The sequence below is a fragment of the Rosa rugosa genome, chromosome 1 (genome assembly GCF_958449725.1).
Source record: "Rosa rugosa chromosome 1, drRosRugo1.1, whole genome shotgun sequence".
NCBI classification, from domain to species: Eukaryota; Viridiplantae; Streptophyta; class Magnoliopsida; order Rosales; family Rosaceae; genus Rosa; species Rosa rugosa.
This window is the reverse complement of record NC_084820.1, coordinates 12692904-12720411: the sequence shown is the minus strand read 5'-3', so window position 1 is coordinate 12720411 and position 27508 is coordinate 12692904. Positions and strand designations below refer to the sequence as shown.

General features: G+C 39.6%; 5 protein-coding genes across 7 annotated transcripts; 4 read left to right on the top strand and 1 right to left on the bottom strand.

Moving 5' to 3' along the window:
- The first annotated feature begins 1218 nt into the window (after positions 1-1218).
- On the top strand, positions 1219-3273 carry LOC133718362 (probable polyol transporter 6). The gene is made up of 2 exons (XM_062145197.1): positions 1219-1477; positions 1739-3273. Exons 1-2 carry the CDS (start codon positions 1300-1302, stop codon positions 3142-3144), a joined length of 1584 nt encoding a protein of 527 aa, XP_062001181.1. The 5' UTR covers positions 1219-1299; the 3' UTR covers positions 3145-3273.
- A 6690-nt stretch (positions 3274-9963) lies between these two features.
- Positions 9964-12354, bottom strand: LOC133718371 (uncharacterized). Of its 2 annotated transcripts, none has more exons than XM_062145208.1 (3): positions 11866-12354; positions 10822-11163; positions 9964-10603 (listed from the first exon to the last, which is right to left on the bottom strand). In XM_062145208.1, the coding sequence occupies exons 1-3, from the start codon at positions 12184-12186 to the stop codon at positions 10112-10114; spliced, it is 1155 nt and encodes a 384-aa protein (XP_062001192.1). In that variant the 5' UTR covers positions 12187-12354; the 3' UTR covers positions 9964-10111. The 2 variants fall into 2 exon arrangements, with proteins under 2 accessions (XP_062001192.1, XP_062001199.1); XM_062145215.1 differs by having other exon boundaries at positions 11899-12349.
- Positions 12355-14846: 2492 nt separating this feature from the next.
- On the top strand, positions 14847-16190 carry LOC133718386 (protein NDL1-like). Its single transcript, XM_062145223.1, has one exon. It carries the CDS (start codon positions 14847-14849, stop codon positions 15888-15890), a length of 1044 nt encoding a protein of 347 aa, XP_062001207.1. The 3' UTR covers positions 15891-16190.
- Positions 16191-19567: 3377 nt separating this feature from the next.
- On the top strand, positions 19568-22480 carry LOC133718401 (uncharacterized). 2 transcript variants are annotated; one of them, XR_009850282.1, is made up of 4 exons: positions 19568-19731; positions 19832-19894; positions 20282-20665; positions 21403-22480. XR_009850282.1 is itself a non-coding variant. In XM_062145244.1 (3 exons), the coding sequence occupies exons 1-3, from the start codon at positions 19636-19638 to the stop codon at positions 20411-20413; spliced, it is 291 nt and encodes a 96-aa protein (XP_062001228.1). In that variant the 5' UTR covers positions 19568-19635; the 3' UTR covers positions 20414-20764. The 2 variants fall into 2 exon arrangements, 1 of the variants encoding a protein (XP_062001228.1); XM_062145244.1 differs by lacking the exon at positions 21403-22480 and having other exon boundaries at positions 20282-20764.
- A 1702-nt stretch (positions 22481-24182) lies between these two features.
- LOC133718396 (uncharacterized) lies at positions 24183-27224 on the top strand. The gene is made up of 3 exons (XM_062145234.1): positions 24183-24602; positions 24709-24924; positions 26837-27224. The coding sequence occupies exons 1-3, from the start codon at positions 24366-24368 to the stop codon at positions 26915-26917; spliced, it is 534 nt and encodes a 177-aa protein (XP_062001218.1). The 5' UTR covers positions 24183-24365; the 3' UTR covers positions 26918-27224.
- Positions 27225-27508: the final 284 nt, after the last annotated feature.

Here is a 27508-nt window from a genome sequence, read left to right as displayed (position 1 = left end):
TTTCAGTTGTCTATTTCATTGCCAACCCTATAGTAGGTACTTATCGTCGTCCTCTGATATATCTGTAGTGCAATGTGCATGATTCAATTCATTAAATGAAGTCGATCCTAATTTGCCATATCACTATCACAAGGAAGTGGGAAAAGAATTTTACGCATGAGCCATGAATCTCTGACCAATGCAATCTTCCAGGCATTTTTCCCTTGTACACTACTACACTACACCTGCCGCAACCATACTTCTCAGGTAGTGCAATACGTACCATCCTTTAATTTGGTGGCCACAATCATTCACTTTTTAGACTATCTTTCAAATGATTTTCTTTGAATGAAACTATCTGTTGGTATTAGTTACGTGAGTTTTTAGTTAGCTTCTTATTGGATAAATTTTTCTAGAGATGATCTTTATAAGGTGACATTAAAAATAAACATTTTTCGACCATGAGCCAACTTTGCAGTTAAGAATGAGGTGTAGAAGGCCATTTGAACATAAGGTTGTGCGATCATCCATCTATTTTGTATTCATAACTTACAGTCAGAAATTTTGGTATGAAACTTTTCCGAACAGTTGTATTCGATCTACTGATGAACTGATCAAGACAGTTGTATTAGAAACATATATTGGGTTTTTACAATATTCGTTGTTGCTGTATAATTATAATTCAAAGTTGTGTGAGAAGGGAGCGAGCATAAATATAACTTCCATAATACATTTGTGCATCATACGAAGCTAGCGAAAATCAATATGAAAAACCTTTTGCTTGTAGATTCTCAAAATCATTGATCCAAATATGTAGGTTAGATTGCAGATGCAACTTTCTTAGTCAAAAGAAATAATTACGTGCAAACCTAATATCTGAAAAAGTAAACCTAATATGGCAACTGGCAATCACATAATGACAGTTTTCAAATTTCGACAGTGACGGAGTTCATGAGGCTCCCTCCTAACGTCCTAATTAGGCCCTTTTTTCGACAGTGACGATATCTTTTCTTTTCCTCATATCTTTCCAAACACATAAACAGACACCTAAACTAGAACAGTGTTTTGCATTTTTTCATACGAGACAAAATCTAGATGTCACACTCCAAGCTATATTCAGGGGGTTCCACCAGAGATACATACAATTAGATATATAGAAGATTTTGCGTTTACTACTTCTCATATTATATCACCTCCTTCATAATTTATGGTATATAAATGACCCTTAGTGATGGAGAATTGATATTGTAGCAGATTCTCAAATATTGGTGGAGAGGAGAAGCTACATACAGTTCTTCATAAACTGAAACAAAAGTTAACATGCAGTCTGAAACACACATAGACATGAATGCCCAGAATAGAATAAGCACTATTGCTGGGTCTTCACTGGAGATGGAGATGAAGGGTAGTGCAGAAAATACCACGACATATAAGTTCAACAAGAATGCTTTTGCTTGCGCTGTGTTTGCCTCTGTAATATCCATCATATTTGGATACGGTAATACCTCTCTCTCTCTCTCTCTAATTTCCATCAAACTAACATGTTATCACAATCCTCTCGGTATAATTATTGTTTTACATAATCACAATATCACATCACATTTAAAATCTTGAGACTATAAAAAAAAAAAAATTAGAGTTACTTCACGTACATTCACAATCTCAAACACGCAAATGAGTTACGCTATATATTTAAGCTCAGTTTATAAGTTTACATGGTATGTATGTGTTTAAATTTGTGTCGTCGTTTTGTGATCAGACACCGCTGTAATGAGTGGAGCAATGATCTTCATGAAAGAAGATCTCAAAATCAGTGATGTACAAGTCGGAGTCCTCGCCGGGATATTAAACCTATGCGCCCTAGTCGGGTCCTTAGCGGCCGGAAGAACCTCCGATTACATTGGTCGTCGTTACACCATATTCCTATCCTCCATAATTTTCTTGGTGGGGGCAATTCTAATGGGCTACGGGCCAAACTACGCGGTCCTAATGATCGGTAGGTGCACCTCTGGCATAGGTGTGGGCTTTGCACTCATGATCGCCCCGGTTTATGCAGCAGAGATCTCATCCCCTACATCGCGGGGTACACTAACCTCTCTACCGGAGCTTTGCATCAGTCTCGGGCTCTTATTCGGATACGTATCAAATTACCTTTTTGGGAAACTGGCTTTGAAACTTGGCTGGAGATTGATGCTTGGGGTTGCTGGAGTCCCAGCAATTGCTTTGACTATTGGGATTCTCAAAATGCCAGAGTCCCCAAGGTGGTTAGTGATGCAAGGTCGTTTAGGGGAGGCTAAGAAAGTGTTGGAACTGGTTTCTAATACCAAACAAGAAGCTCAAGTTCGTTTTCGTGACATCAAAATTGCGATTGGTATTGACGAAAATACCGATGATAATGTCGTGAAGCATAGAACTAACAATCGAGGAGAAGGGGTGTGGAAAGAATTATTCCTGAGGCCGAGTCCTGCTGTCCGGAGGATTTTGCTAGCGGCAATCGGAATACATTTCTTCGAACATGCAACAGGAATAGAATCCGTGATTTTGTTTAGTCCGAGAATTTTCAAGAAAGCTGGGGTTACTAGCAAAGACACGCTCTTGCTTGCCACAATCGGGATTGGGGTTACAAAGATTGTGTTTATATTGCTGGCAACATTTCTGATTGACAAGGTTGGTAGGAGGAAGTTATTGTTGACGAGCACTGCGGGGATGATTATATCTCTCGCAGGATTAGGGTTTGGATTGACCATGGCAGAGAACTCCAAAAAGGAGCTTGCTTGGGCTCTAAGTTTCAGCATTGTGGCAGTGTATGTATTTGTGGCTTTCTTCTCTATTGGACTTGGGCCAATTACATGGGTTTACAGCACTGAGATTTTCCCTTTGAAGTTGAGGGCACAAGGGACTAGTGTTGTGGTAGCTGTGAACAGAGTTATAAATGCTGCTGTTTCAATGAGTTTCATTCCAATATATAAGGCAATTACAATAGGAGGGACCTTCTTTATGTTTGCAGGGATATCTGTGTCGGCTTGGGTTTTCTTCTTTTTGTTCTTACCAGAGACTAAAGGAAGGTCTTTGGAAGAGATGGAAATGCTCTTCAGCAATTATAGGACTACTGGTGCTGATCAATCTAGAAACAGTGTTGGAGTGCAATCTAGAAGTGATGCCTAGCTAGAAAATAATTTGTGAGAAAATTATACCTAGATTGCTTTTATCTCAAATTTGTGTCTTCTTAAATAAATTATGATGCTTGTAATTATATCAAGTTGAAACTTAAAAAAAGTTGGATGAAATTGAATGCTCAAGTTGTCAAGTTACTTGTTTTCGATGCTGTCATATTAACTTCTCCAAGAAACAAAGAAAAAAAAAAAAAAAAACTAACCTTGCTATAACAAAAGGAAAGAAAGTGTAGGTAGCGTCATCGATCACTATGGGAACCTTACAATTACAATTTGCTTTAAGTTGTTCATCCTTTACATACCTCTTTTAATGTTTATTTATACAAACAAAGTGTCAACATCGATCGAAAACCATCACACTGGGATGAAACTAAAATGATAGTAGTAACAATCAAATCGCTAAATAAGTCTTGATTTCACTAATTTTTGCAAAAGTAAATCTAAAACATGCGTACAGCTCTAATGCTAGATAGCTGAATTGCCATGCCACTTAGTAAAGAAATTTAACAATTAATACTGGCTCTAACAATTTGGTGTACACGTTAAGGTCATCCAATTTCATTCATAAGCGTAAAAATATGGTAAATCGCCTAAAATAATTTTTTTTTTTTTTTTTTAAAAGCTTTGGGAAAACCTTCACTTTCTCTCTATATTCCTGCTCCTCTCTTCTTCTTCCCACTGTTTATGCTCCATCTTACAAGTCCCTGAGGCTCATATAAGGTATGTCAGTCCAACGCCTACTTGCGCCTGAAATATTTGCGGCACTGAAAGCTTTAGCCCTGGCCTGGTGTACATCTTCAAAGTCACCACCGTGACATAGTAAGTTTTGGTCGCGGTTCCATTTCCATTTAAAGAAGACCAAAGTGTTTTTCCAACACTTGGCCTTTTGGGGATTCTTAGAGTCCTGCCTGGAACTGGGTTTCCGAAGCTTGGAATGTATGCACTTTATGTATATATCTTCTTCTTCTTTTTTATCTGAATTTATGTATATATCTTGTTGTCTCATGTTTGTGCCTTCTTGATTCTTCCAAGACCTTTTCTCAATTTGTTGTCAAATGGTGAGATTAAATGTGTCTTGTTATCTCATATAGTATATGAAGTTATATATGAACACATGCATAAATATTGTCTACAAAATTTGATAAGAATAAGGGTAAGGTTCCTTTTTCGGTCTGAGAAGGCAAGGTTAGTTCTTATGTATGATATACTTGCAGAATATGAGGAATTTTTTCCGAATGTTGATAAAGGAGAGGACCACGATACTGATCTTACTTCCCCATAGACACTAGAGGAGTCGACGCTCACTAGCTATTTTGCAAAACCATCTATCTTCCACTTGTTGAGAATATATACATCCCACATGGGAAGAATGAGACCTTGCTAGTGGGTTTATAAGGATTTGGGCCACTCCATCCATTGCCAATTGGTTTTGGATGTGAACCCCAGATTACTTTATCACCACTTACACATACAGTACTCAGTCTACTCTTGTTCACTTTTGTAAGGCTTATAAGCAGAATAATTCATGTAAATTAATTTTCTAGAAAAATATGTAGTTAACTTAGACCACCAAGTTCAAAATTTTATTGTTACGTTGTGTTCAACAGTCTTCGGGACAGAATGGACCTTGTGTCCGGAGAGTGGTCCGGTCGAAGTAGTGGTTGCGGGGCGACGGAGATGCACACCAGAGAGCCGGACGGTGTAAGGCAGAGGCGGGAAGATGGCAGGAGGGTGAAGCCAGTGTCGCCTTGCCTTTGGGAGGAGCATGGAGGGCCTGCTCGGTGTTTCGAGGTGCTGATACTGGCTCGGAGGTCGCCGATTGTTGACGGTAGCGTGGGAGCAGCGCCGAGATCCATTGTGTCTAGATCGGATCGGTTGATCCTGATCTGGGTTGAGTGCTTCGTTTTCGACTTGAGGAAGGACGGCGTGGCTTGCTGGCGGAAGGTAGGAGACGGTGGTGCGCCGGCGAGATGGTTGGGTCACTACGTCTGCAACCAATTACTTCAACGTGGGCCGGATGCATTTTGGGCCTGGACTATTTGGTTTTTTGTTTTCAGTCTTTTTAGGGTTTAGGGTTGGGTTTTATTTTTGTTTTTGTTTTGTTCGTAATAAGGCACAACCAAGGTTTGGTGTGTAGTATTAGCTGTTGTTTCCAGTTGTGTTAGGTGTTAGCTGTCGGGTCGTGTGTACTACAAGATGTGGCAGAGACAATCTTCGCTTCGGCCTTCTAGTGGGTCCTACCTATCTGGTTTTGGGTCAGCGAAAAAGTCTGGCTGTGCCATAGACGAGCATTAATGGCCTTCTAGTGGGTAGTTCCTGTCTGGTTTTGGGTCGGCGGCGATGGCGAGTTGGGGCAGTTGTGGGTTGATGGTGTTGACAATTTGGTGGTGACGGTGTGGGGTTTATTTTAGTCCCAGGTCCGAATGTCCGGGAATTCTGTTGGTCGGGTTTAGGTCACAACGAGTGTTGGCTTGGTCGATCAAAAGCTAGTCAGGAGGACTCTGGTTGGTGAGTTAGTGTTGACACAAGTGAGTTGTCCAGTTTAGAGTTCTTATTGGCTGGACAAGAGGTGAGCTGTCAAAGATTCACTACTCCTGCGTTTGTTGTCTTTGCCATACAGTTGTAGTGCAAGTTTAGAGTCAGTCATTATAGAGTTCCAGTGTGAAGTCTATTGGCCATTTATGTATAAGAGATGTCGCCTAAAACTCGTTGTAAGCAGTTCATTATTAATGAAATTCTTATTTGATCAAAAAAAAAAAAAAAAAAAGTTCAAAATTTCGGACTTCGCCATTGTTCGATGAAGTTAACTTAATTAGAAAGTGCACCTCGATCAATCAGTAACTCCCGGCCATTGGCTAGTCCTAAGAACAGTTTTGGAGAAGAACCTAGAAACATATTGATCCATTTCCCAGACACTTAATTACGTGGTGCACAATGACTACGTATTTGCTAGTAAATATGCCTGAAAGTCTACTTAAATGTCGAACAAAAAATTGTTTACGTGAGAATATGGGAAATATATCATTGTAGATCAACTCATTCTTCAAACAACTAGAGCTCCTAGTCTAAGAAGTCATTCAGATTCTCTAGGATTAAGATATATAATTCTAGAGCTGTCCAATATATATCTTTCAAATAATTGGTGTCTTGTGTGATAGTATTAGAAACTATTTCGAAACTAAAGAACAATGTTAGGAATAATTATCCAACATAATTGTTCTGAAGTCGAGGCTATATAACACTCCACAAGTGTCATATAGGGTTCAAAACCATGATTATTAACCAAGATAGAAATATATACACAACAGAATGTAACAAGAGCAGAATGACGAGGTTTTGTGTTTTAGGGAGGTCGATGGATCCCATATGACCTAGCCTGGCATAAAGTACAAATTAATTATTATTTGCAGGTATAGCTAGCGTTTGAAACTATTTTCAGAAAGCATAAGAAGCACTATAAGATGATGAAAGTGTTTGGTTCCAATTTTGCTGCAACTGGTCAACAATCTCTTTTCTGCGCGGGCGTGCCAGCACCGTTCGGGTGCGGTCGTCGGGGGTGTCCCTTAACCTAACTTCTTTCAAGCAATTGTAGACGATGAGAGCACCAACCTCGTCGTGGGATTCTTTATGCCTCGTGGTGAGGACTTTTGCTAATCTTCTTAAAAATCACAATCGATACTCGATGTTGTAGATCGAGCAGAGCGAGAACCACTGGGAAGTAGAGGGAACTTGCTAAAACGTGACTTTAGCTTGGCTGGTTTGCAAGGGCGTTACCCTTTCTTGGCTGGTTCCATAACCGTTGTGGTCGTGGTACTACAATCGGCTCCCGAGGAGACTAGGACCGAAGTACGTTGACAGAGGGTTTGGTGGCACTGAAAGTCGGCTTCTAAGAAGACTAGGACTAGGAGTGTGATCACCGGTAAGAGAAAGAGAAGGAGAGGAGTTGCTGTTAGAGAGGTTTGCTCTAGAGAGACTTAGATCATCTTAGAGATGTATTGATGAGTGAATTGTGTGTTTAAGTGTTTCATTGTAACCTCTATTTATAGGCTACCATGCCAAGGTGTTTAGCATTAAACAAATGATAGTGGAGCATTAATTGGAGATAAGAAATGATGAATTTTGGAGATAAGGAAGCATAATTGGAGATAAAGCATGATGAATTTCGGAGATAAGGAGATAAGGAGGCATAATTGGAGATAATGAATGATGAATTTTGGAGATAAGGAAGCACTTTCTGCTCCTTTATTCCTTCAATTTTATCTCCATCAAGCACTCAGATTTTGACTGTGACTTCTTCATAAGAAATGTTCCACTATAAGTGTAGATCACCCTAGTAAAATTTCAGAGCTTTTGATATAGTGGTTGGGCCGAAAACGCTGCTGGACCTCTTACAGGTCCAGTTTTCCAAGCCTCTCTAGACAAGGAAATTGGACTGATTGTTTGAAGGTCTTCCACTCAAAACTAGCTCTGGTACTCTTCATAAGAAATGATCCTTGGGCTTTCTAGATTTAATCTGGAAAGTTTCAGCTCATTTGAATTTCGTTTGGTTAGTCTGCCGCCCCTCCTTCCTTGTTTAGCTCGGTTTCTCCTAGCCGAAGTAGAAAAATGTGCTAAAGTTGACTTTTCATGCTTCCATGCTTCCATAGTAGGCTTTATTTAGCCTTTCAATATATATTTCGAACTTGTCGACAATATATAGCTTGAGCCACTGACATTGGCTCAATTTCTCCAAGACGTGCCTTGTCAGGCCAAAATGCTCATTTTGGGTCCAAACAGAAAGATCTAATTTCATTAAGATAATTAAGAAGACTGATAAAAGATAAATAAATGGTGAAGGAGCCTAATCAAAACCTGTGAGGAGCTTATATATATACAAATGCTCCAAAAACAGGACAAAGTACTAGCACACCTTACATTACTTAACTAGATTTCAAAGTCTACTTAATTAAACATAATCTGATCAAATCAGACAAACACAAACTTTGTCTGCAATTCTCGAAGGTACGTAATTGGCCCAGGTTTTGTTCTGGAGATACTCATCGTATTGCTGGCTAGTTGACGGCCATCCGGTATTGAGCCGGTGAAATTGCTTGCATTGCCCCTTTCGAAATTAGACGCTCAAAGTACTCACCTGCTCTCATACAGTTTCCATCCAATAACTATCTAAGCCATCAACCCGGCAGAACAGATTGACCATCCACCTTCAGCCTGCTAAACTGAAATAATCGAAATGAAACTTTAGAGCGAGCAACCTAGTTTTATGTTGTAGCCGGCCAGACCCGTTTACATAGCGGCCATTTATGACTTTCCGTTAATACCTAATTTTCTCATTTTGTCGTGGCAGGCCTGGCTTAAAGCTTAGTTTTGTTACTGGAGTCTAACGAAAGATTATCTTTCTCATGTTGGCCAGATATCTTTCGAAAAGTTTGATGTTGTGGCCGGCCATACACGTTTACATAGTTGCCCTCTATGAGTTTTCCTTAATATCTAGTTTTCTCATTTTGTCGTGGCGGGCCTAGCGTAAAAGCTTGATTTTGTCACTGGAGTCCAACGAAAAATTATCTTCCTCACGTACACCGTCCAGATATATATCTTTTGAAATTTTTTTTTAAGAAAAACCAAAGTAAGGTGCTAAACATGGATCTCTGCTTGTTTTCCTTTTTGGTAGAATACTCTATCACATGATCTCAAAGTGGTAGTATGACACTAATGGAGTGACCAACTCAGTTAAGACGTATTACCTCAGAAAATTAATGGTGGGAGTCTAGGGATGGCAATGGGGAGGGTAGGGTAAGGGGATTAAATTACCATCTCCATACCCGACTTCATTCTCCATCCCCGTACCCTCCCCAATCCCCGTAATAAGATATTGGGGATTCCCCGTCCTCGTCCCCATTGGGGTAATGTTCCCCGTACCCGCCCAAATCCCCGTTAACAATATTACTAATTTATTATATAAAAATAAATAATTATGGATTTAAAATATGAAGTTAAAATCAAACATCAAAATAAAATAAATTTCGTATTTCAATCAAAGAAAATTAACATGTTGATAAAGATCTTTTATTAAAAGAATCTTCATTTTTTTGAACATATTTATTAATAGAATTTAAATATTGACAAAAAGATGAAGTTTACATAAATATTTATTTGTAAATAATATCAAAAATATATATAATAAATAATATATATATATATATATATATATATATATATATATATATATATATATATATATATATTCAGATAATTCTTATTTGGTGGGTATGGGGATGGCGATCAAAATATCATCCCCGCCCCGTACCCGATTTCAGAATTCGAATACTGGGGATCCCCATCCCCGTTACCCGATTTCCCCTGAATTTCTCCCCGTTAGGGTCGAATACCCTACCCGATGGGGTTTTTTGCCATCCCTAGGTGGGAGAAATATTAGTTGGCGGCCATCCGGGTATTGAGCCAGTGAAATTGCTTGCCCCTCTCAAACCTAGACGGTCAAATTACTCATATGCTCTCCACACAGTTTCCATCCAATAACCATCTAAGCCGTCAACCCGAAGAGGTTGACCATCCACCTTCAGCCTGCTAAACTAAAATAATATAAATGAAACTCTCAGAGCGAACAAGATACTTTAAGACTAGAACTTTGAGCTACCTAGGGTGGATCTAATTACTTATTTTGATGTTGTGGCCAGACCCGATTACATATCTGCCCTCTACGAGTTTCCTTGATATATAGTTTTCTCATTGTGTAGTAGCTCTATAAAAAAAGATAAAAAGTAAATAAATAAATTGTTCCAAAACCTTTTTCTAATTTTTCCATACATATATCGCTTCCATTCGCTAGTATTTACACACTCTCTTTATAGCTCTCTCTTCTTACCAAAAAGGAAAAAAAGAAAAGAAAAGAAAAACATACATTTCTACCATTCCATTATGCTCGATCTCAGATGATGAATCAACTATTCCTGCTTCTTATTATCTATATCAGCAGGAGGCAGAAAGCACTCCATTGTCAAACCCCAAATGTTAAAATCCACCTCATGAATTTTCCACGTTTCTTCCATCTCCCTTTTGTGGTTTGCAGATTGCTCACCGTATCTGAAAACCTTGACTCGTGTTCTTCCGCTGTGCGCAATGTTCAGTCCATCGACGTACTTATAGTCATGTATAACAGACTCAGTGCTGGTCTCCCAGAACACATCTGTGTCGTCTCCTTTGTTGGTCATCCTAAGCAGCCTTGAGTCCTCGAATTGTACAAGGAGACCAGAACGTTGGCTGAAGTATCCCCAGATTGTGTGGTGGATTATCTCGTAGTTTGGACCGCTTTGCTGCTCGCGAATGGCTGGACTTGTTTCGAGCTTGAGTATGAAGCAATCGTCGTTGTTGATGATCTTCTCGCCGATGCACATTGCATCTGCGAATAGAAGGGCCGTGGCCCTTGGGTCCAAACCCTAAAAAATTTGTCCTATTATTAGTACAAGCAAAAGGTTTTTGTTGACATTAAGTGCAAAAGTAACGGTTGTGATCATGAAAATAATTGCATCACGAGATACAAAAGAAAGAAAGTTGCCAGCATTTCTATAATAACAAATAGTCTCATTCCGAACAAAAAACTTGTCATATATATTTTTCAGTAAGACTAGCAACATGTTGAAGAATGAAAGTATACCTGGAGAAAACGGCGCAAGGGTCTAGGAGGACCTTGTGAGATGGGTGTTTGTTGGTTAGAGGAATGCCGCCATGAAAGCTTGCCATTGCTTCCGCAGATGACCTTGCAGCCAGACACAATAAGCTCTAAGCACCACAAGTCTGGATTCTTTTGCCAAAGTAAGAATCCGCCACTCTCGGCCGCGCTCTTTTTCACCTCAAGGCTCAGGTCCCCTTGGTGAAAATCCGATGCACTAATCTTAACCTGCCCAGTAACACACATGCTGGTTACTGAGTTCAATGCCGCTTGCCCTCCCGTCGCCGCTGTGTATTGTTGCACAATATATTTGGCCGTTGAAGCTTGCTGTAAACATGAACAGGAAATAATCAATGGTATTCCTCACCAAAACTTAATTCAATTCTAATATTCTCATTTCAACAATGGGACAGTGGACGCCAGGATTCTAGGGACAAGAAAGCAATCTTTTTGAAAATATATATAAGTGAAACAAGTTTTATTTTCTCAATTTTGTTTGAGGCTCGCTTTTTCTAATTTATTCCATATTTACTTGACATGTACATCTCTAAATGAGATTCATGCGATACCTATCTATAATTACTAAATACAGTCTATGTAGTTTAATGCCTCAATATACCTATCTCTATAGCATATATACATAAATACAGATATATAAATTTGTTCCGAAAGTAATGGAACATGTTACATGTTGCTAACTGAAAATGTCAAATATTGTTAGGAATTGTCCTTTTATAGTTGCACAATATGTATCCTGATTCCAATTGAAGCTCTTATTCTTATTTTTTCAACTTTTTGATCTAATATAAATCTTATTGAATTCTAAATTTCTATCGTATATGACTCACAATCTCGAGTATTTGATGTAACGTAAACGGTAAATCTTATTGAGTTCTCGATCTCTATGGCAAGTGATTCATTCACACTCTGAGAAAATATGGGATATACTACATTATCATATCGTTGTGATGTAATTAAAGAAACGAATAATGTAATATAACGAAAATGAGATATGGATTGATGACAAACCACAAAATGATATGGATTCATGGATATCCTTACAATTGAAGAATCTCGAACTGGACGGTGGACGGAATGACCCAACTGAACTTGAAGAGGGATAAGAGGAGAGCCTACAAGGTAAAGCAAGAAACGCAGCTCATTAAAGCGTCCGGCAATGACCGGCGCAGACCATTTGTCGGAGGTTTGAGCCTTCATCCACGTCAACATGTTTTGCCACCGTAATGTGACATTGCTTCCCATACTAGTGAACATCTCTTCCGGTATGGGGACCTCGAGAACAGTCTCGAGGCCATCGTCTCTATCAATATTCGGACAAAGCTTCCTCATGTGTATAATAACGTCTCATGGAAAAGATCAAAGCCGGGAAAGAGAAGAGAGAGAAAAATAGGCGAAGAGCTTAGGGCTTGATCAAACACACATCTTGTTCATCTCCTTCCTCCTAATTAATCTAGCTGATGAGGGAAAAGAGGGATGTGGGGAAACTACTTGGGGTTGATGAGAGGATAGGGTGGTTGTGAATATGCCAAAGGTTGTCCTTGCTTGTAGGTCTCATGTGGGCACGATTTATAGATGAATAATTTGATTTGTTAACTTTCTATATTGAGGGCTGGATCGAGTTACATTTTCTTCAACATTTCCAAACTAATACATTACACTCTAATATGTATAAGAAAATTGATTTTTGGCTTCAATCAATGTGGCATGTCATGTTAGACACGCGAATTACCTATTAGCCACATCATGTCATGTCATTATTTAAAAAAGACATTTTCATCTATTTAAAATCTGATGGCTCTAAATTATTTTACTATTTTGTTGTTGTTGTTTTTTTTTTTTTTTTTTTTTATGTTTACATTAATGCTTAGATTAAAACAACAAATTTTTCAATGTTTTTTACATTCATACAGTTGATTGTTGCCTGACACCAGATCATATTGAATTCCAGTTATCAAAAATTGCTCAACATGCAACAAAAAAAAAATCCAAAGAAACCTTAGACTCTTTGAAACCTGCGCCTCCTATAGCCTCAGTCTTATTTCCCCCCTCCGTACGGCGGCACGTCCTAGCGATGTCGTCATCGAACGGGACGCGTTTGTTAGAACCCTCTTGGCTGCTATATTGTCTCTAGTGGGAATTTTGGCCTGAAAGTTGTTTTAAGAATGGGGGAGAAAGTCTGTCCGGCGGAGCGTGTGCGTTTCCAAGATCTTTGGTGGAAGAAAGATATGACGGGTCGGATCACACCGGTTAGCACTTAGCAGCGCCGGGGCTTGGAGTCTGGGTGTTGAGCTCATAAGGTTGAGGCAGAGATCAGAGATCGATCTGAGCTTGGTTGTTTGCTGGCGGGGTCGGAGATCGTCTTGGCTGGGATTGATTGCAGACAGTACCGAAGATCGTCTGCTCTGTGTGGATAGGTGGTTTGCACTTTGCAGGTTGGGACCGGAGATCGTTCTGGTCTGACATGTGGCAATCAACATCAGCTCAGTTTGGGCAGGTGGTTTGGGCTCGACGGTGTTGCAGCGAAGGTGGGGAGGGCTCGACAGCGGCTGTGGTTTTGTATGGATGGTGGTGTGACGTTAGGGGTGAGACAGCCACGTTCATAGGCCTGGCATGGTCTTCTCCAAAACTTGAACGGCTCTTGGGCATGAGTTAAGGAATTGGGCCTAATTTGGGCAGCTATGTTTTTAGCTTTCATTTACTTTATTTTGTTAGTTGTTACTTATTTACTGTTTTCAATAAGGAGAGGTGGGCGTTGTCCCGGTATGGGCACCTTGCGTGCCTTAATTGCGCTAGTTAGGCAGCGAGTTCAATTCATTGCTTTGTCAAATGGTTGCAACATCCTAGTGGCAAGATGAAACAGAGTGTCGCAGGATTAGATTTTGTGCAGCAACATAGTAGGAAAGCTACGCTATTTGTTATGATGCTTCTCCTGTGTAGAGTTATCTTTCCATTATGTCACCGCTTTGTCAAAGCAAATAGTGTTGTCAGACGTGCACTCTTTGCTAATTGATGCATGTTAGAATACATTACATTTTGTAATATGGGGTTCAGGCCCTATGTTCCCCCTTGTATTATATGGTTTCATTAATCAAGACTTGAGCACAGCCGCACTGGCCATCTTTTCAAAAAAAAAAGTAAAAAACCAAAGTGATAAACAAGTAATTCGATTAGTAGGATTCAATCAATAGATTTGCACATACATCTGAGGGTATGTACATATATCAAATCTAGTGCGCATATATATATATATATGAATTCAAAGTTTGCTGGATTCCTGTATATTGTAGATTTTTTTTTTTTATCATTTCTTTAAGTTTTTTTCTATTTAATTTTCTGTCTTAATTTAGGGGTAACGTAAGAATCAACTGGTCAAATTAGAAATATAATGTGAAGAATACATTTTATCCAAAAATTGTGAGTATTAGCAAGTTCACTGCCCTGAATTTCACAATTTTGTTTGTACGTACATAAATTTAATAAAATTAATGAAGGTAATTAATTATTTTTATACTAACAAGTTAATTAGAAAAATTAAAAATAAAATTAGATTAATTTTGATAACAAGGTATTAGTATTATTAATTAAAGTCATAAAAACCACCGAAACCGTAATTCTGGTGCCGTAAAAACGATTTCAGCTAATTACGGTAAATCAGTCCGGTGAATCATTAACGGCTATCACCAAACGTCGCCGCCCGGGGGTTCGTAGTTGGTTTTTTTTTTTTTTGAAATGGTAGTTGGGTTCATACAACGGGTAAAAGATCTCGACGACTACATGCTTCCGTTAGTTAGTACGGTTCGGTGGTGGTTAACGGAAGGTTATTTATTGGGTTTCGAGAGAGAAACAATTGCTTTGTATATAAACCATACCAGAAGCCAGAGGCCTACATTGCAAGAGAAGAGAGAAAGAGATTGTTTTAGAGAGAGAGAGAGAGGAGAGAGGAGAGAGAAGAGGATTGTGTTTGGGTGACGCGCAGAGAGAGCTTAGCTATGGCTGAATCAATAGACGCCGTCTCCGTTGACATGGAGAAGATCTATCTCGGCGGAAAGGAACATTTTATTCGAACTGGCTGTGGTTCTGTGTCCGTTATAGTCTGTGGGGACCAAGATAAGCCTGCACTTATCACGTATCCTGATTTAGCTCTAAATCATATGTCTTGTTTCCAAGGGTTATTCTCTTGTCCTGAAGCAGCTTCTTTCCTGCTCCACAACTTCTGCATATACCATATTGGTCCTCCTGGTCATGAGTTAGGAGCTGCTTCGATTAGTCCTGATGATCCTGTGCCTTCTGCTGACGACTTGGCAGATCAGATCCTTGAAGTTCTAAATTTTTTCGGGCTTGGTGCAGTTATGTGCATGGGAGTGACAGCGGGTGCTTATATCCTTTCCTTATTTGCTACGAAATATAGGAAACGCGTTCTTGGTTTGATACTTGTATCTCCATTATGCAGAGCACCATCTTGGACCGAATGGTTTTATAATAAGGTGATATCAAATATGCTATATTTCTATGGGATGTGTGGTTTGCTAAAGGAGCGTTTGCTTCAGCGTTACTTTAGTAAGGAGGTTCGTGGTAGTGCTGAAGTTCCGGAGTCGGATATAGTTCAAGCATGCAGAAAGTTGTTGGAAGAGAGGCAGAGCTCAAATGTTTGGAGATTTCTTAAAGCAATTAATCGGAGACCTGACATAACTGAAGGCTTGAAGTCACTAAGGTGTCGCACTCTCATTTTTGTTGGGGATAGCTCTCCTTTCCACCGTGAGGCTCTCCACATGATCTCAAAGTTGGATAGAAGAAATAGTGCCTTAGTAGAGGTCCAGGCTTGTGGATCGATGGTGACAGAGGAGCAGCCACATGCAATGTTGATACCCATGGAGTACTTCTTCATGGGGTATGGTTTTTACAGACCGTGTCATTTCAGAGAGAGCCCTAGGAGCCCACTCATCCCATCTTGCATCTCCCCGGAGCTTCTCTCCCCGGAAAGCATGGGTCTGAAGCTAAAACCAATCAAGACCCGTGTGTCGCTCAGATTATAACATGGTAGAAGGAAAGAATTCAAATGAAAATAATGCAAGGTGATCGATCCAGCTGTGAATGTGATTCAGAAGTAATTGTTCATTTTAGTTCTTTGTACAAATTTTTTATTGTTTAAGAAGCAAGGGTAGAAGCTCGCGCGCGGCTGGAGGGAGGGGCGGTTGTAGATACAGAAGGGAAGAATATACCGTATCATATCGATCGTGTCTCATATATTATATAGGAAGGGGAGGAGACTTCATTCTCGTGTAGTCACTCATAATGAATGCCTTTGAGCCGTCTTTATCTGTCTGTGTATTCTATAAAAGATTAATTACAAACATTTCATAATACATAATAGAAAAATTTGTTATCTCTTCATTATTTAAAGAAAATTTCTATTTCCACGGTCGCATAAACAATCATTCATGATTAACTACATCATTCATACACAAAATATCCAAATACCAAATCCTCCCTCTATGAAACCTCTTCAAAGTAGAAGAAGTTCTTGGAAAGAGCAAAGAAAAAATATGTTCTTCTTCCGTAAAGAATTCGTCCAATAATTTAGGACCTAATCTTTTTTTTAAAGTGCGTACAGTACTTTTGTGTTTACGAGCCAAAGTTTTAACACAGGAAAGTCGAAGTATATATTTTATTCGATACAAACTTTTTTTTTTTTTTAAGATCCGCTATAATAATGAGAAAAGTTTCCGCCTCTACGCACAAATCGGTGATAATATCATAATCTGACGAATCCGCCCAGCTGGACTTATTAATAGGAGCCTCTACGCACAAATCGGTGATAATATCATAATCTGACGAGTAAGATTCAATTATATTTCTTTTTGTCTCTGCTAGTTATCCTAACATCAAATGCAATCATTGCCGTTTGTGACTTACCCTGTCACAATTCGAAGAGCATCGCTTTTCTAGCTAGATAGGTACAAGGATATCTGTTGGTCCAATTTGCTTACTTATCAGAGAGAACAGAATGCATGTGATCGATGAGAAAAGCTAAAATATGGAGAGAAAGTAGAATGTGACAATATAATGATAAATGATCATTTATAAGTAATATAAATGAGTAATCTTTCTCAATCTCTTTCACCCTTCTAGTTCCATAAAAAAAAGTTAGAAAGATTGAGATAGATAATCATCAAATGCGAGTCATTTCCGGTAATCGTGAGATGATCATAAGTAGTATTTTTTTTTTTTTTTTTTTAATCAAGATAGCAAATTTTCATTTAACCTCAAGCTAGACTGGCATAGATACATAGCTTCTTTTGCTAATTCTATGAGCAAGTATGGAAAGTAGCATGCTAGCACCACTCATTAGATGATCAGTGCTTACTTATTAAAAGCGAGTCTATGAACTATGAACATACATAATAAATAGGCACATAAAACACAAAAGTGCATAAATCCCTATAATATTAGATACAACTTCCTCATCTGTCTTAAATTGTGGGAGCTCCAAAAAAACTGGCGTCTTTGGTCTAGGGTTTTGAAAATCTGCTCGTCTGGTGGCGTTCGGAATCGGTATGGGCTTCCCTTGCCGCTAATGAGTCGCTGCCGGACGGGTATTGATAGCTACTTTGCTCGGTTTGTTCTAGAGAGTGGCTTCGGTTCAAGGGATCGATGGATGTCTGGTTGGTGAGCATCAGATGTAGGCTCTATGCGTGGTGGTTGGGTTGTGCACGGATGGCTTGAGCGGCGGCGTGGGTTCTACAGATCTAGTGACGGCGGTGTGGGTCGAATGGACTGAGTGGCGGTACGGTTTCCAGGGGTTATGCGGCGACGAGGTTTTCTGGCTGATCCGGCTTCGACTTGGTGGCTATAGGATTGCGCGACGACGTAGGCAGGTGTGGGACGTGGGGTTCCAGCCGGCAAGGACGTGGGTCGGTGCGGCTGGATGCGGCTGAGGTGCTACACGACCACTGCGCGTTGAAGATAGGGTTTGGGCTTGCTGCAGCAACCTGCTGGACCTGGAGTTTGGGCTTTCTTTTGGAGCAGCTGGACTTCGAATTTGGGCTAGGGTTTTGGCCTTGGCCAACACTATGTTATTTAGTTTTGTCTAAATTACAATAATGTTCCGTTTTCAGGGACAGTCTAGGCACCTTTGTGCATCTAGTTTTTGCATTTGGTCTGGTCTTGTTGACTTAATTCTCACTTAATCTAGTTGTACACCAATTGATGTCTCTAGGCAACTAGATTTATTGGTTAAGAGTAGGTTGGGAGAGCCGGATCTTTCTAGCGCCTCCAACGTAGTACCAAATGTCTACGTATTGATTGTACAATGAGTGAGTCTATTTTCTAGGTACCATTGTGTGTACAACCACTATCTTCTTGTCTGTCTAAATGGCAGCGGAAGGGTATGTAATGGCATATTCTGGCTTTTAATGAATATATATTCGCCCTACTGGCTCGATTATAAAAAAAAAAAAAGTGCATAAATCCCTAAAAAGGTAGGAGATGATTTAGAATGAAAAATCTAACTAATTACAGGCCAAAAGGCCCAAAGGAATGTCAAAACCTTAGACCCAATTAGCGGGCCCAGCGCAGGGTCCTTTTGCAAGACCGTCACCACACCCTCAGAACCGGCTGAACCGCCAACGCAAGTGAAACACCCCCTCCTCGACTTGCCACAAGCGTACCCCGCCACCACGACTCGAGGGTTGCCATCACCGAGAAGCTGCCTAAACGAGAGAGTGGCAGCAGACTCGATTCCAAATGGACTCTGAGTCCCCGCGTCCCAACCACCAGCGAAACTCGATGGCACCATCATCACCGCCTGAAGAAGACGTTCTAGTCCCACCCTGCGCCGCCAACTCATCTCTTAAACCAATATTAATGGCCGTCTCGTCTCAAACCAACCTGTTAACACCTCAGGCCAAACAATCCCATAACATCTTATGGTTGACAAATTATTAGCTTAAATATTTGTTAGAGTTAAAAAAAAAAAACCTTCATATTTAGGATATCCCGAATAAAAAAAATGTGACTACGATAATTAACAGTAATATAGTTGTTTTCGGAAACCTTTATGGGTTGAGATCGTTTATATAATTTTATCGTGGACAAAATTTCTTTTCTAAATCTTAAGAATATTTAAAGGGATTCGTAGATCAATCTATAGTGATGGACAATTTCACTAGCTACCACAAAGTAGTCATGCGGTTAGCTATAAACGTTGCTCTGTCATCAGATTCTACCTGATCTGTGAGGAGAGAAGATGGGGGTGGGTGTGAATCAAACTCAATTTGGGTTTTTTTATGAGCTAGTAGTTAATTAAGAGAACTAGCTTGATGATTTTTAGTTGCAAGTACGTAGCTTGAATGATCGAACTTGGTCTCTGATTGAAGTAGTAAAACACACAAAGTACTTGACCCGCTTACGTCTTCGTGGTGTTTCCTGGTCGGTCTCCTTACGAAGCACTATGATGCACCCAAGTGTCCACCTTTAACCGCTCAGATATTCTTGATTTGGAAAGGTCGGCCAACCAAAGGAATGAGATTACTATCAGTCGCCACATGTCGTCTTCACCCGTACACCCACCCCATGCTTGCCACGTATACAGATTCTATGGTCTGAAGCCGCCACGTTACATTACGTGGTGTAGTAGCTCACACACTACGTGCCTCATCGCTCTGCCTCGCGACTTTGCTTTATATATAGACGGTAGACCCTTCAGTTTACGTCGTCCTCTGCACCATTTTCATTCCTTGAACCTATAAATCTCTTTCTCGATCTTTCTGTTTCTGAGTAATGGAAGGCGCGTCGCAGCTGGTACGGACTGGAAGGAAGTCATCGATAGAAAGTGAGCCGAGAACGCTGGGGTTTCATCAGATCCAATATGCAAGGGTATGTTTCATATAAGTTTTATGGGTTTCTAATTCTGCGTATGAGTTTTGTATTTTTCTTACTTTTTACCTGGGTTTTGTGGTGTTGTTATGGGTTGCAGGAGGCAGCTGAGTACGTGATGAATACAAAGGATTTAGAAGAAGCAAAGCGCATTTTCACTCAGGTAAATCTCTGTACAGAACAACTCGTTGATAGAGAATTAATGGTGATAGGGTTTCATATGTTCACATACTTGAGATTTCCTACAAGTGTAGAGATCTTTGTACAGAACAACTCGTTCATAGAGAATTAATGGTGATAGGGTTTCATATGCTCACATACCTGAGATTTTTTTGCAAGTGTAGAGATCTTTGTACAGAACAACTCGTTGATAGAGAATTAATGGTGATAGGGTTTCATATGCTCATAGTTGAGATTTCTACGAGAGAGAGAGAGAGAGAGAGAGAGAGAGAGATTCACGGTTAAGATTTTAATTTTTTAGAGTGCTGGAAATTTATAGAGAGAATCAATTTAATTTGATGTGGATCATAAAGTAATTTTGACTTTGTAGGGATTACAGCCAGTAGTGAGCGTGATGAAACCAACTGGAGAGGAGATGATGGATTCGGTTGACGAATTTGAGTATTCAGAAGGTCGATACCGATTATCTGAACTAAGGGATGTAGTCACAGCGCCATTTTAGGTACCTATCACTTCGGAGTTCGGAACCATAAAAGTTCTTCTCAATGGATGTAGAATATCTCTCCTTGCATGAATCCAATTTACATTTCATGATACCAGAAGAGTTTTTAAAGTGGAGTCACTAGAGTGGAAGTCTCATGATGGGCCTTCTTAGGCAGAGTCTCATGATGGGCCTTCACTACTTTGTGACTAAAAAGAGCTGTGGCAGCCCATGTGATCTTCTTGCAAGTGATCTTGTTGTAAATATCTTGAGGTATTTATAATACAATATCCTCTACTGTGGTGTTAATCCTGGGTTCAACTATTGAAAAACTTAAAATCTTTCATTTATATAAAGAGAGATTATTTTTGATGCATAGTTTTATGATCTTAAAAGTTTTGGTACCCCATGTGATCTTCCTCTTTCACGTAGTTTTATGGCAATGCATATGCGATGGTTTGTAAATATTTTGAGGTAAAATATACAAACCATCGAGTTTAATGTTAATCTCGAGGATACATACTAATTTGTTATTCGTGACTCGAACTCACGATCTTTTACTCATAAATGAGAGATTTAATATCTTTATATTTTCATGGATGGTAGTTAAATTTTTTTTTTTTTTTTTTAGATAATGAGCTGGTGTTACTGCCCTCAAACCTTGATTAATAAAACTCTTGAATACAAAGGGGTAACATTGAGCTTAAACATTTGATTACAAAAAACATCTAAAATACCAATTTTTATTACTACAGATGGAGGTTAAAGTCTGATGTCCAAGACTTTGGTTAAATTTAAAAATGTCTAAATACCCTTTTTTCTTGTATAAAAATTAAATTATTAAATTGTTATTATTATGATAAACTAAACAATACAAAGAGCAGGCATTAAATTGATATTTTATTTAAAGATCACAAAAGAAATTTAGATAACTTCGCTTAATATATGTTTTTAATCAAATGTGATTTTCAACTATTAATCTTGTCTTCTAAATTTTTTAATTTTTATAGACCTAGCGCTCTGCTAGGGTTTCGGAATCCTCTTCCTAAGGGCGGCGGTTTCTCGTATGCTTGCTGTTGCTCGTCAATGGTGGTTATGGCAGACTTGAGTCTGCTTATTCTCTTCTTCATTGTGCTGGGTGGCGCTGAGATGGTGTTGATTTCATAGGGTGGGGGCGCTGTTGTTTCCGCGTCCAAACTAGATGGTGAAGTGAAAGATGCGACCTCGTTTGCAGGGATGGCATCTAGGTGGCGGATGAGCGGTGATCCGATCTTGGGTTGGGATGTCGGTGACCTTGCTGTGGTGGAAGACGATGATCTGCTGGTTTGCTTGACCAAAGGGTCTGCCATCTCTAATGGCGATCTGAGGCTATCGGAGATGAGACCGACTCTGTTTCCCTCGGGCTCAGACTCTCTGTTGGTAGGGCGGATGACTTCTTTCTACTCATCAGAGGAAGCTGCTTTTGCTGGTGGTAACCCGGTGGCAGGGATGTTGGCTGCGAGCTCTGACATCGGTGGCTGCGCAGATTGCGACGAAGCTCGATGGCAGGACGGGGATGAGCTCGGGTCTATGGCGTTTTGCTCGTCGTCTGAACTGTTTCGCCTGGAATCGGGCCCCACCAGTGAAGGGGGCAGAGCGGGCGACGTCCTCCGGCGAGTGGTGGTCGGTAGTGGGGGCAGGGCTGTCTTCTCACTTCGAGTTTGCCCTAGGTGGGTTGACTGGGCTTGGCATTGGGATTGGGCTGAGAGAGCTTTGCTTTGGGCTTGGACAGCTATACTGTTTCCCATTTTCATTTTCAGTTTGGGCCTTCATCTTTTTGTTCTGAAAGATGATTGGCCTGTTTATTTCTTGCTTTGAGTGGGAAAGATCGCAAAGAAAAGAGAGACCCTGTTGAGCCTCGTTTTTCGGGGTGTTATTTTTAATTCCTCAGGGCTCTACTCTTCTTTGTTCGTGCTTAATCTTAGAAGGTAGGTGTACTAGGAGATTACTAGTTTGGTTTGCTCTTTTAGTTAGGGTTGGCTTTGTAGTAGTTTCTACGGAACGGTTCTTTCTGTCGCCCCCATAGGGGAGGATCGTTTTTGTACTGCTTGCTGAGCTGCATAATGGATGACCTCTTCTACTAAAAAAGAAAAAAAAAAAAAAAAAAGAGCAGACATTAAATTAAGAAAGGTGATAATAAATTTTCACCATCACTTATTTTTTCATTATATGGGTATGAAGCTAGTATATTATATAAAGATAGATTTAATGTTACTAAATATATGCCATTTCCTCTTTTTTTTTTAATAAAGGGCTGGTGCGGCTGTCATCAAACCTTGATTAATGAAACTGTCGAATACAGGGGGGGACATTGAGCCTAAACCCCGGATTACAATAAGTATCCAGAGAACGTCCTGAAATAATATCATGCGTCTCTACTGAATAAATGTATTCAACTAGGCACCAACTAGCAAAGAGCATACTACTGGCGGCTCTATTTGCTTTGACATAGTGGTGACATAACGGAAAGATAACTCGATATGTAACCCGATTACAACGTAGCATAATTACCATACGCACAGCTTTCCTACTATGTTGTCGCCGGAGGATAAATTCGACGACACTTGGTCTCATCCTGCCATTCCCCTTTAAGTTTGGTGCTCACATTCAAAATAGCATGGACTTTTTTTTATTTTTTATTTTTTAATAAAAATAGCATGGGCTTTGCCATGTTACCACTTGGGGCTTATAAATTGTATTATTATTAAGAGCTAAAAAGAGAGTGAACTCTTGAATAAGTTAATCATAAAAAGATAATCGAGAATTTTTTTTTTTTTTTGAATAAAGGCCTGGTGCGGTTAGCTGTCCTTAAGCCTTGATTAATGAAACTGTCAACTACAAAGGGGGGACATTGAGCCTAAATTTCTGATTACAATAAGTATATAGAGAATGTCCTAAAATAATATAAAAAGTCTCTATCAAATAAAGATAATTGAGGTTTTAAATTTATGCACATATTTTAAATAAAAATATTGCTAATGTATCTATTTTGTGTGACATGATTTGTTGATGTAATATGTCATAGCATATGTTTATCTGATGGGGTTTACTAATTAGGTGCATCTCAAGAGTTGTTAGTTTAGTTTTAAAGTTTGAAGAAAATTTAGATATAGAGTTAAATAATGATCCTTAAAGATGGAATTACTGTGATGACATCGAGTGGAAAAATCTATTTCAAATCCACAACATCATCATCGAACTAAAGCAAAATCATAGAAGTCGGAACTCAAATCATATGCAACTGGTATCATCGTTAAAATCACATGCTATTGCATTGAATCAATTCATCCAATCTACCTGATTGATTCCTCCTCGAACCTTCATATCCATTCCTTTGATTGATCAATGAAAAAACTTACTAAAACCAAAAGTGGGCTCTCTAAACACTGTCAATTAAATTGACAACTTAGGTATTGAAAAACTACTCTAGTCAATTTCAGTTTGAAAATTTAGACAACTAATTTCGTCGGTGCAAGTTTACGGTTCGGTCAAAATCCGAACCGATACCAAGTCCCACCTCAATGCACGATAAAAAATTAAAAATCGTTAAAAAAATAAAATGTCAAGTGTCAAGTCGGAGCATCAAATCCAAATTAAGACCCGACCAAAAATAAAGATCATGCGGTATCCAACGGCCAGAAATTCCCCGCCTTAATCCTAATAATTAAAATGTCAACTCCAATCAAAATGTGGTGGCCCGCACAGTAATACCCTACACCTCCCCCACCCCCTTGCCTTTCCCTGAAACAGCAAAATCCACCACCTCTCAGAGAAGCTCTATCACTCTCTCTACTCCTTTCCCTTTCCCCTTTCTCAATCTCACACACAGTCCACAGTCCACAATGCCACAACTGGGTTTTACAGGGCAAAGCTAAAAAATATAGAAATACCCTACTCGAAAAAACCCTAATTGGATTTTTAAAATTGATCGGAGATGAAGGATGACGATGGCCTTCCGACGACGGCGGCGGGCGGCGGGAAGAGGGAGAGCTCCGATTCGAGCCTAGTACTCGGGAAAGGCAGGTACAAGTTCTGGGCATTGGCGGCGATTTTGCTGCTGGCGTTCTGGTCAATGTTCACCGGCACCGTCACGCTCCGGTGGTCGGCCGGGAACCTTAATCGCTTCTCCGACGAATTTGATTCCCCTATTCACGACGATCTCGACGTCCTCGTGAGTTCCCGAGAATTTTATTTATATTGTTGTTTTTCTTCTGGGGTTTAGGTTTTGTGGGTTGTGATTGGTTGAGTTGGATCTCTGTGATTCGGGGGTGTTGCAGGAAATGGAGGAGAGGGAGAAGGTGGTGGAGCACATGTGGGATGTGTACACTAATAGCCGTCGGATCAGATTACCCAGATTCTGGCAGGAGGCCTTTGAGGCTGCTTATGAGGACTTGACCAGTGACCTCCCTGGTGTTCGTGACTCTGCCATTTCCGAGATCGCAAAGATGTCGGTGCGGTCAGTCGATCTCGATCCACCTCCGGTCCAATCTGCTGTGAGTACCCGGCCCCTTTGTGTTTGTTTCCTTAGCTATTCAAGCATATTGAAACTACATTGTTGTATAGGAAGTTCGATATTCCGATTAGGAAGTACATTCAAGGATTGGGTTGGTGAATTGTTTGTTAGTTAACTTATCTTTGACTACCCATGAAGCAATGTAGCATAACTGTACAGGATCTTTGTTTTTTTCGAAGTTTGGGGTTAAGTAGAAAGTTTGCAATTGCCTTCTCTCCATGATATGAACATTCATACTTGGCATTAACATCTATTCAACAATGAGTAAAGGATGATTGCGTTTCTGCTGCATTATCAATCTTCCTGTTTGTTTATACCACTAGGGTATGGAGTGAAAGGCTTGTTGTATTGTATTTACAACTGTTATCATTGTATTACTTTCGTTCTTGTTGGATTGTTTAATTCCACTGGGAATGCTTTAAACTTGACCCCGTAATTCCCCTATTACAACCCTTCTGACGTATTTAAGTTGCCATCATTTCTCTCCTAGTGTCAATATAAGATATCTAAGTGGCAGATATGAGGACTGCTGTAAGAGTGGAAAGCATATATGGAGTATCTCTAGTTATACCTAGTGTTAGCACTAGCAACTTAGCATCTAGAAGATGATCTTATTTTCCATAAGTTCTAATTACTACCTATCACAGCGCTTGGAAACTTAGTCACCTGGTTCGATTAAGATCCACAAATCTATCACTGTTCAGTCATACATAGAGTAAGATCCAGCCATGGGCATGACAAGTAACAACTCACATTTTGGCTGCATGGAGTTGTGTTTTTATAACCATTTTGCTTTTGGCATCTGACAAGTAACAATACTTGGCTGCCACCCGGATTGTAGGCTCACAAAGGGACTATTTGCTGAGAATTGTGCTTCACCCTATGTATGAGGTAACGGATTCATTTTGCAAGTGCAACTCAGATGCAAAGTGAATCATTCAGAGTAGGACAGAATGAGAGACGTGCAGGTTACGTAGTAGGATCTGTATCTGTGCATTAGTTTCCCTTAGTTATAGGAAGTCAAGTTCAGATTCAGCCACTTCTAGCTCACTGGACGCCTGTGACAGGTCATGTATAGATATGCAGGATGCTCATACACATCTTCTGCGATTTACAGTCATTTACTCCATTCAGAAGAGATGATTGAGATAGGCTTTTCTTATTGGAGTATTTGTCCTGGCTGGCTTTGTTTTGATTCTCCTGTTTTGCCTGGTTCTGTTTTTGCATCATGCAAGACCAAATTAAAACCCAAGAAGTTGAGGTTTTGTGCATGGGACCAGGATTTTATACCAAAGACCTGCACGAGTATCGAGCAATTGATGGTGTATCGACTTTCTTTGATCACTTTGGTGTTAGTGCCTCCTCTCAGATCACTTGCATTATGCTAGTTTGCCATTATACTATAAAAATGCTAAATCTTCTAAAGAGTAATTAGCATTGCATAATCTTTCCATATTTCTATGGGGTTATCTGTGCATGTTATTCATCCTAGCACAAGACAGTTGTAATATCTCTTATGAATGATGTTTTGAAATTTATTCTGGGAAGGTCTTCATATGCCTGCCAGATGTCTCTTGAACAAACACGGTGCTTATGGTTCTTAGCATCTGTTAATATGTTTGTGTTTTGAACATAATAGAGTTATGTAGTTGGTACAGATATATTTTAAAGTCAGTCCATTTATGAAACGTACTCATTTAGTTTCTTGGCATGGACATCTTATTCGTGATCTTATGAATGCCTATATCATTACCTTGTGCACTCTAACAGTTTAAACATAAGCCTTGCTATTTGGTTCTCGTGTATTTGCACACCTTATGAATGCCTTTATCTTATTACAAGCATATGTTTATGTACTGTAAGACTTAACAAGTTTTGTCTTTTCATATCAGAGCGCACGGGAATTTACAAAAGCACTGAAGCATCCAGATAAAGCTAGGGAACTCTTGTCCTCAACGAAGAGTGGTCGATGATATGAAGAATGTTATGAACCGCAGATCAAGTCTGCCTCAATTATCCTGAAATTACAACTGCTCATGTGTTGCCCAGAGTTTGCGAGTGGTAGTGATGTGCAGTCATACTCAGTTCATGTTTTCATAGGGAGGAAAAAAAAAACTAAACAATGTATTGAATTAGGTTCTCATTGTTCCAGTTTTGCAAATCACAAACTTTGCCATGGTGGTAAAAGTGAAAGAACCTATCAAGTAGATGAGTTAAAAGTGCAGGAATTTTGATATTGATATTTATTCTTATAAAATTTGAGTGAAAAAGATTTATGTAGCCTTCTCACCTTTTGAGTGCCTTGTGGAGCATTTACATGTTGATATCCCTTCTTGTGTGTGTTTTTTTTTTGAGGGGATCCCTTCTTGTGTGTTGTCCTACAGAACATCACAGCTTTGTAATTCTTAATTTCTTAAATTTTATGGTCAACTTTACAGACCAAGTCAAAAGGGTAGGTAACTTTTGTTATTCTGAATGTGAGTTCCTCATTTGACAAACCTAGGGTTCAGAATTCTGAATCACCGTTACCTAGGGAATGTGAGAACAAGGCTTCTCAATGGTAC

What these genes read in the sequence shown, in the direction of transcription:
- LOC133718362 (XM_062145197.1), top strand. Translation starts at nt 1,300, where the DNA reads ATGCAGTCTGAAACACACATAGACATGAATGCCCAGAATAGAATAAGC. An exon ending in ATCCATCATATTTGGATACG is followed by an intron (nt 1,478 to 1,738) that starts GTAATACCTCTC and finishes TTTTGTGATCAG; the next exon opens with ACACCGCTGTAATGAGTGGA.
- LOC133718371 (XM_062145208.1), bottom strand. Translation starts at nt 12,186, where the DNA reads ATGAGGAAGCTTTGTCCGAATATTGATAGAGACGATGGCCTCGAGACT. An exon ending in TGAATCCATATCATTTTGTG is followed by an intron (nt 11,164 to 11,865) that starts GTTTGTCATCAA and finishes TCATGTTTACAG; the next exon opens with CAAGCTTCAACGGCCAAATA. An exon ending in CCTTGCGCCGTTTTCTCCAG is followed by an intron (nt 10,604 to 10,821) that starts GTATACTTTCAT and finishes CAAATTTTTTAG; the next exon opens with GGTTTGGACCCAAGGGCCAC.
- LOC133718386 (XM_062145223.1), top strand. Translation starts at nt 14,847, where the DNA reads ATGGCTGAATCAATAGACGCCGTCTCCGTTGACATGGAGAAGATCTAT.
- LOC133718401 (XM_062145244.1), top strand. Translation starts at nt 19,636, where the DNA reads ATGGAAGGCGCGTCGCAGCTGGTACGGACTGGAAGGAAGTCATCGATA. An exon ending in ATCAGATCCAATATGCAAGG is followed by an intron (nt 19,732 to 19,831) that starts GTATGTTTCATA and finishes TATGGGTTGCAG; the next exon opens with GAGGCAGCTGAGTACGTGAT. An exon ending in CAAAGCGCATTTTCACTCAG is followed by an intron (nt 19,895 to 20,281) that starts GTAAATCTCTGT and finishes TTGACTTTGTAG; the next exon opens with GGATTACAGCCAGTAGTGAG.
- LOC133718396 (XM_062145234.1), top strand. Translation starts at nt 24,366, where the DNA reads ATGAAGGATGACGATGGCCTTCCGACGACGGCGGCGGGCGGCGGGAAG. An exon ending in ACGACGATCTCGACGTCCTC is followed by an intron (nt 24,603 to 24,708) that starts GTGAGTTCCCGA and finishes GGGGTGTTGCAG; the next exon opens with GAAATGGAGGAGAGGGAGAA. An exon ending in CACCTCCGGTCCAATCTGCT is followed by an intron (nt 24,925 to 26,836) that starts GTGAGTACCCGG and finishes TTTTCATATCAG; the next exon opens with AGCGCACGGGAATTTACAAA.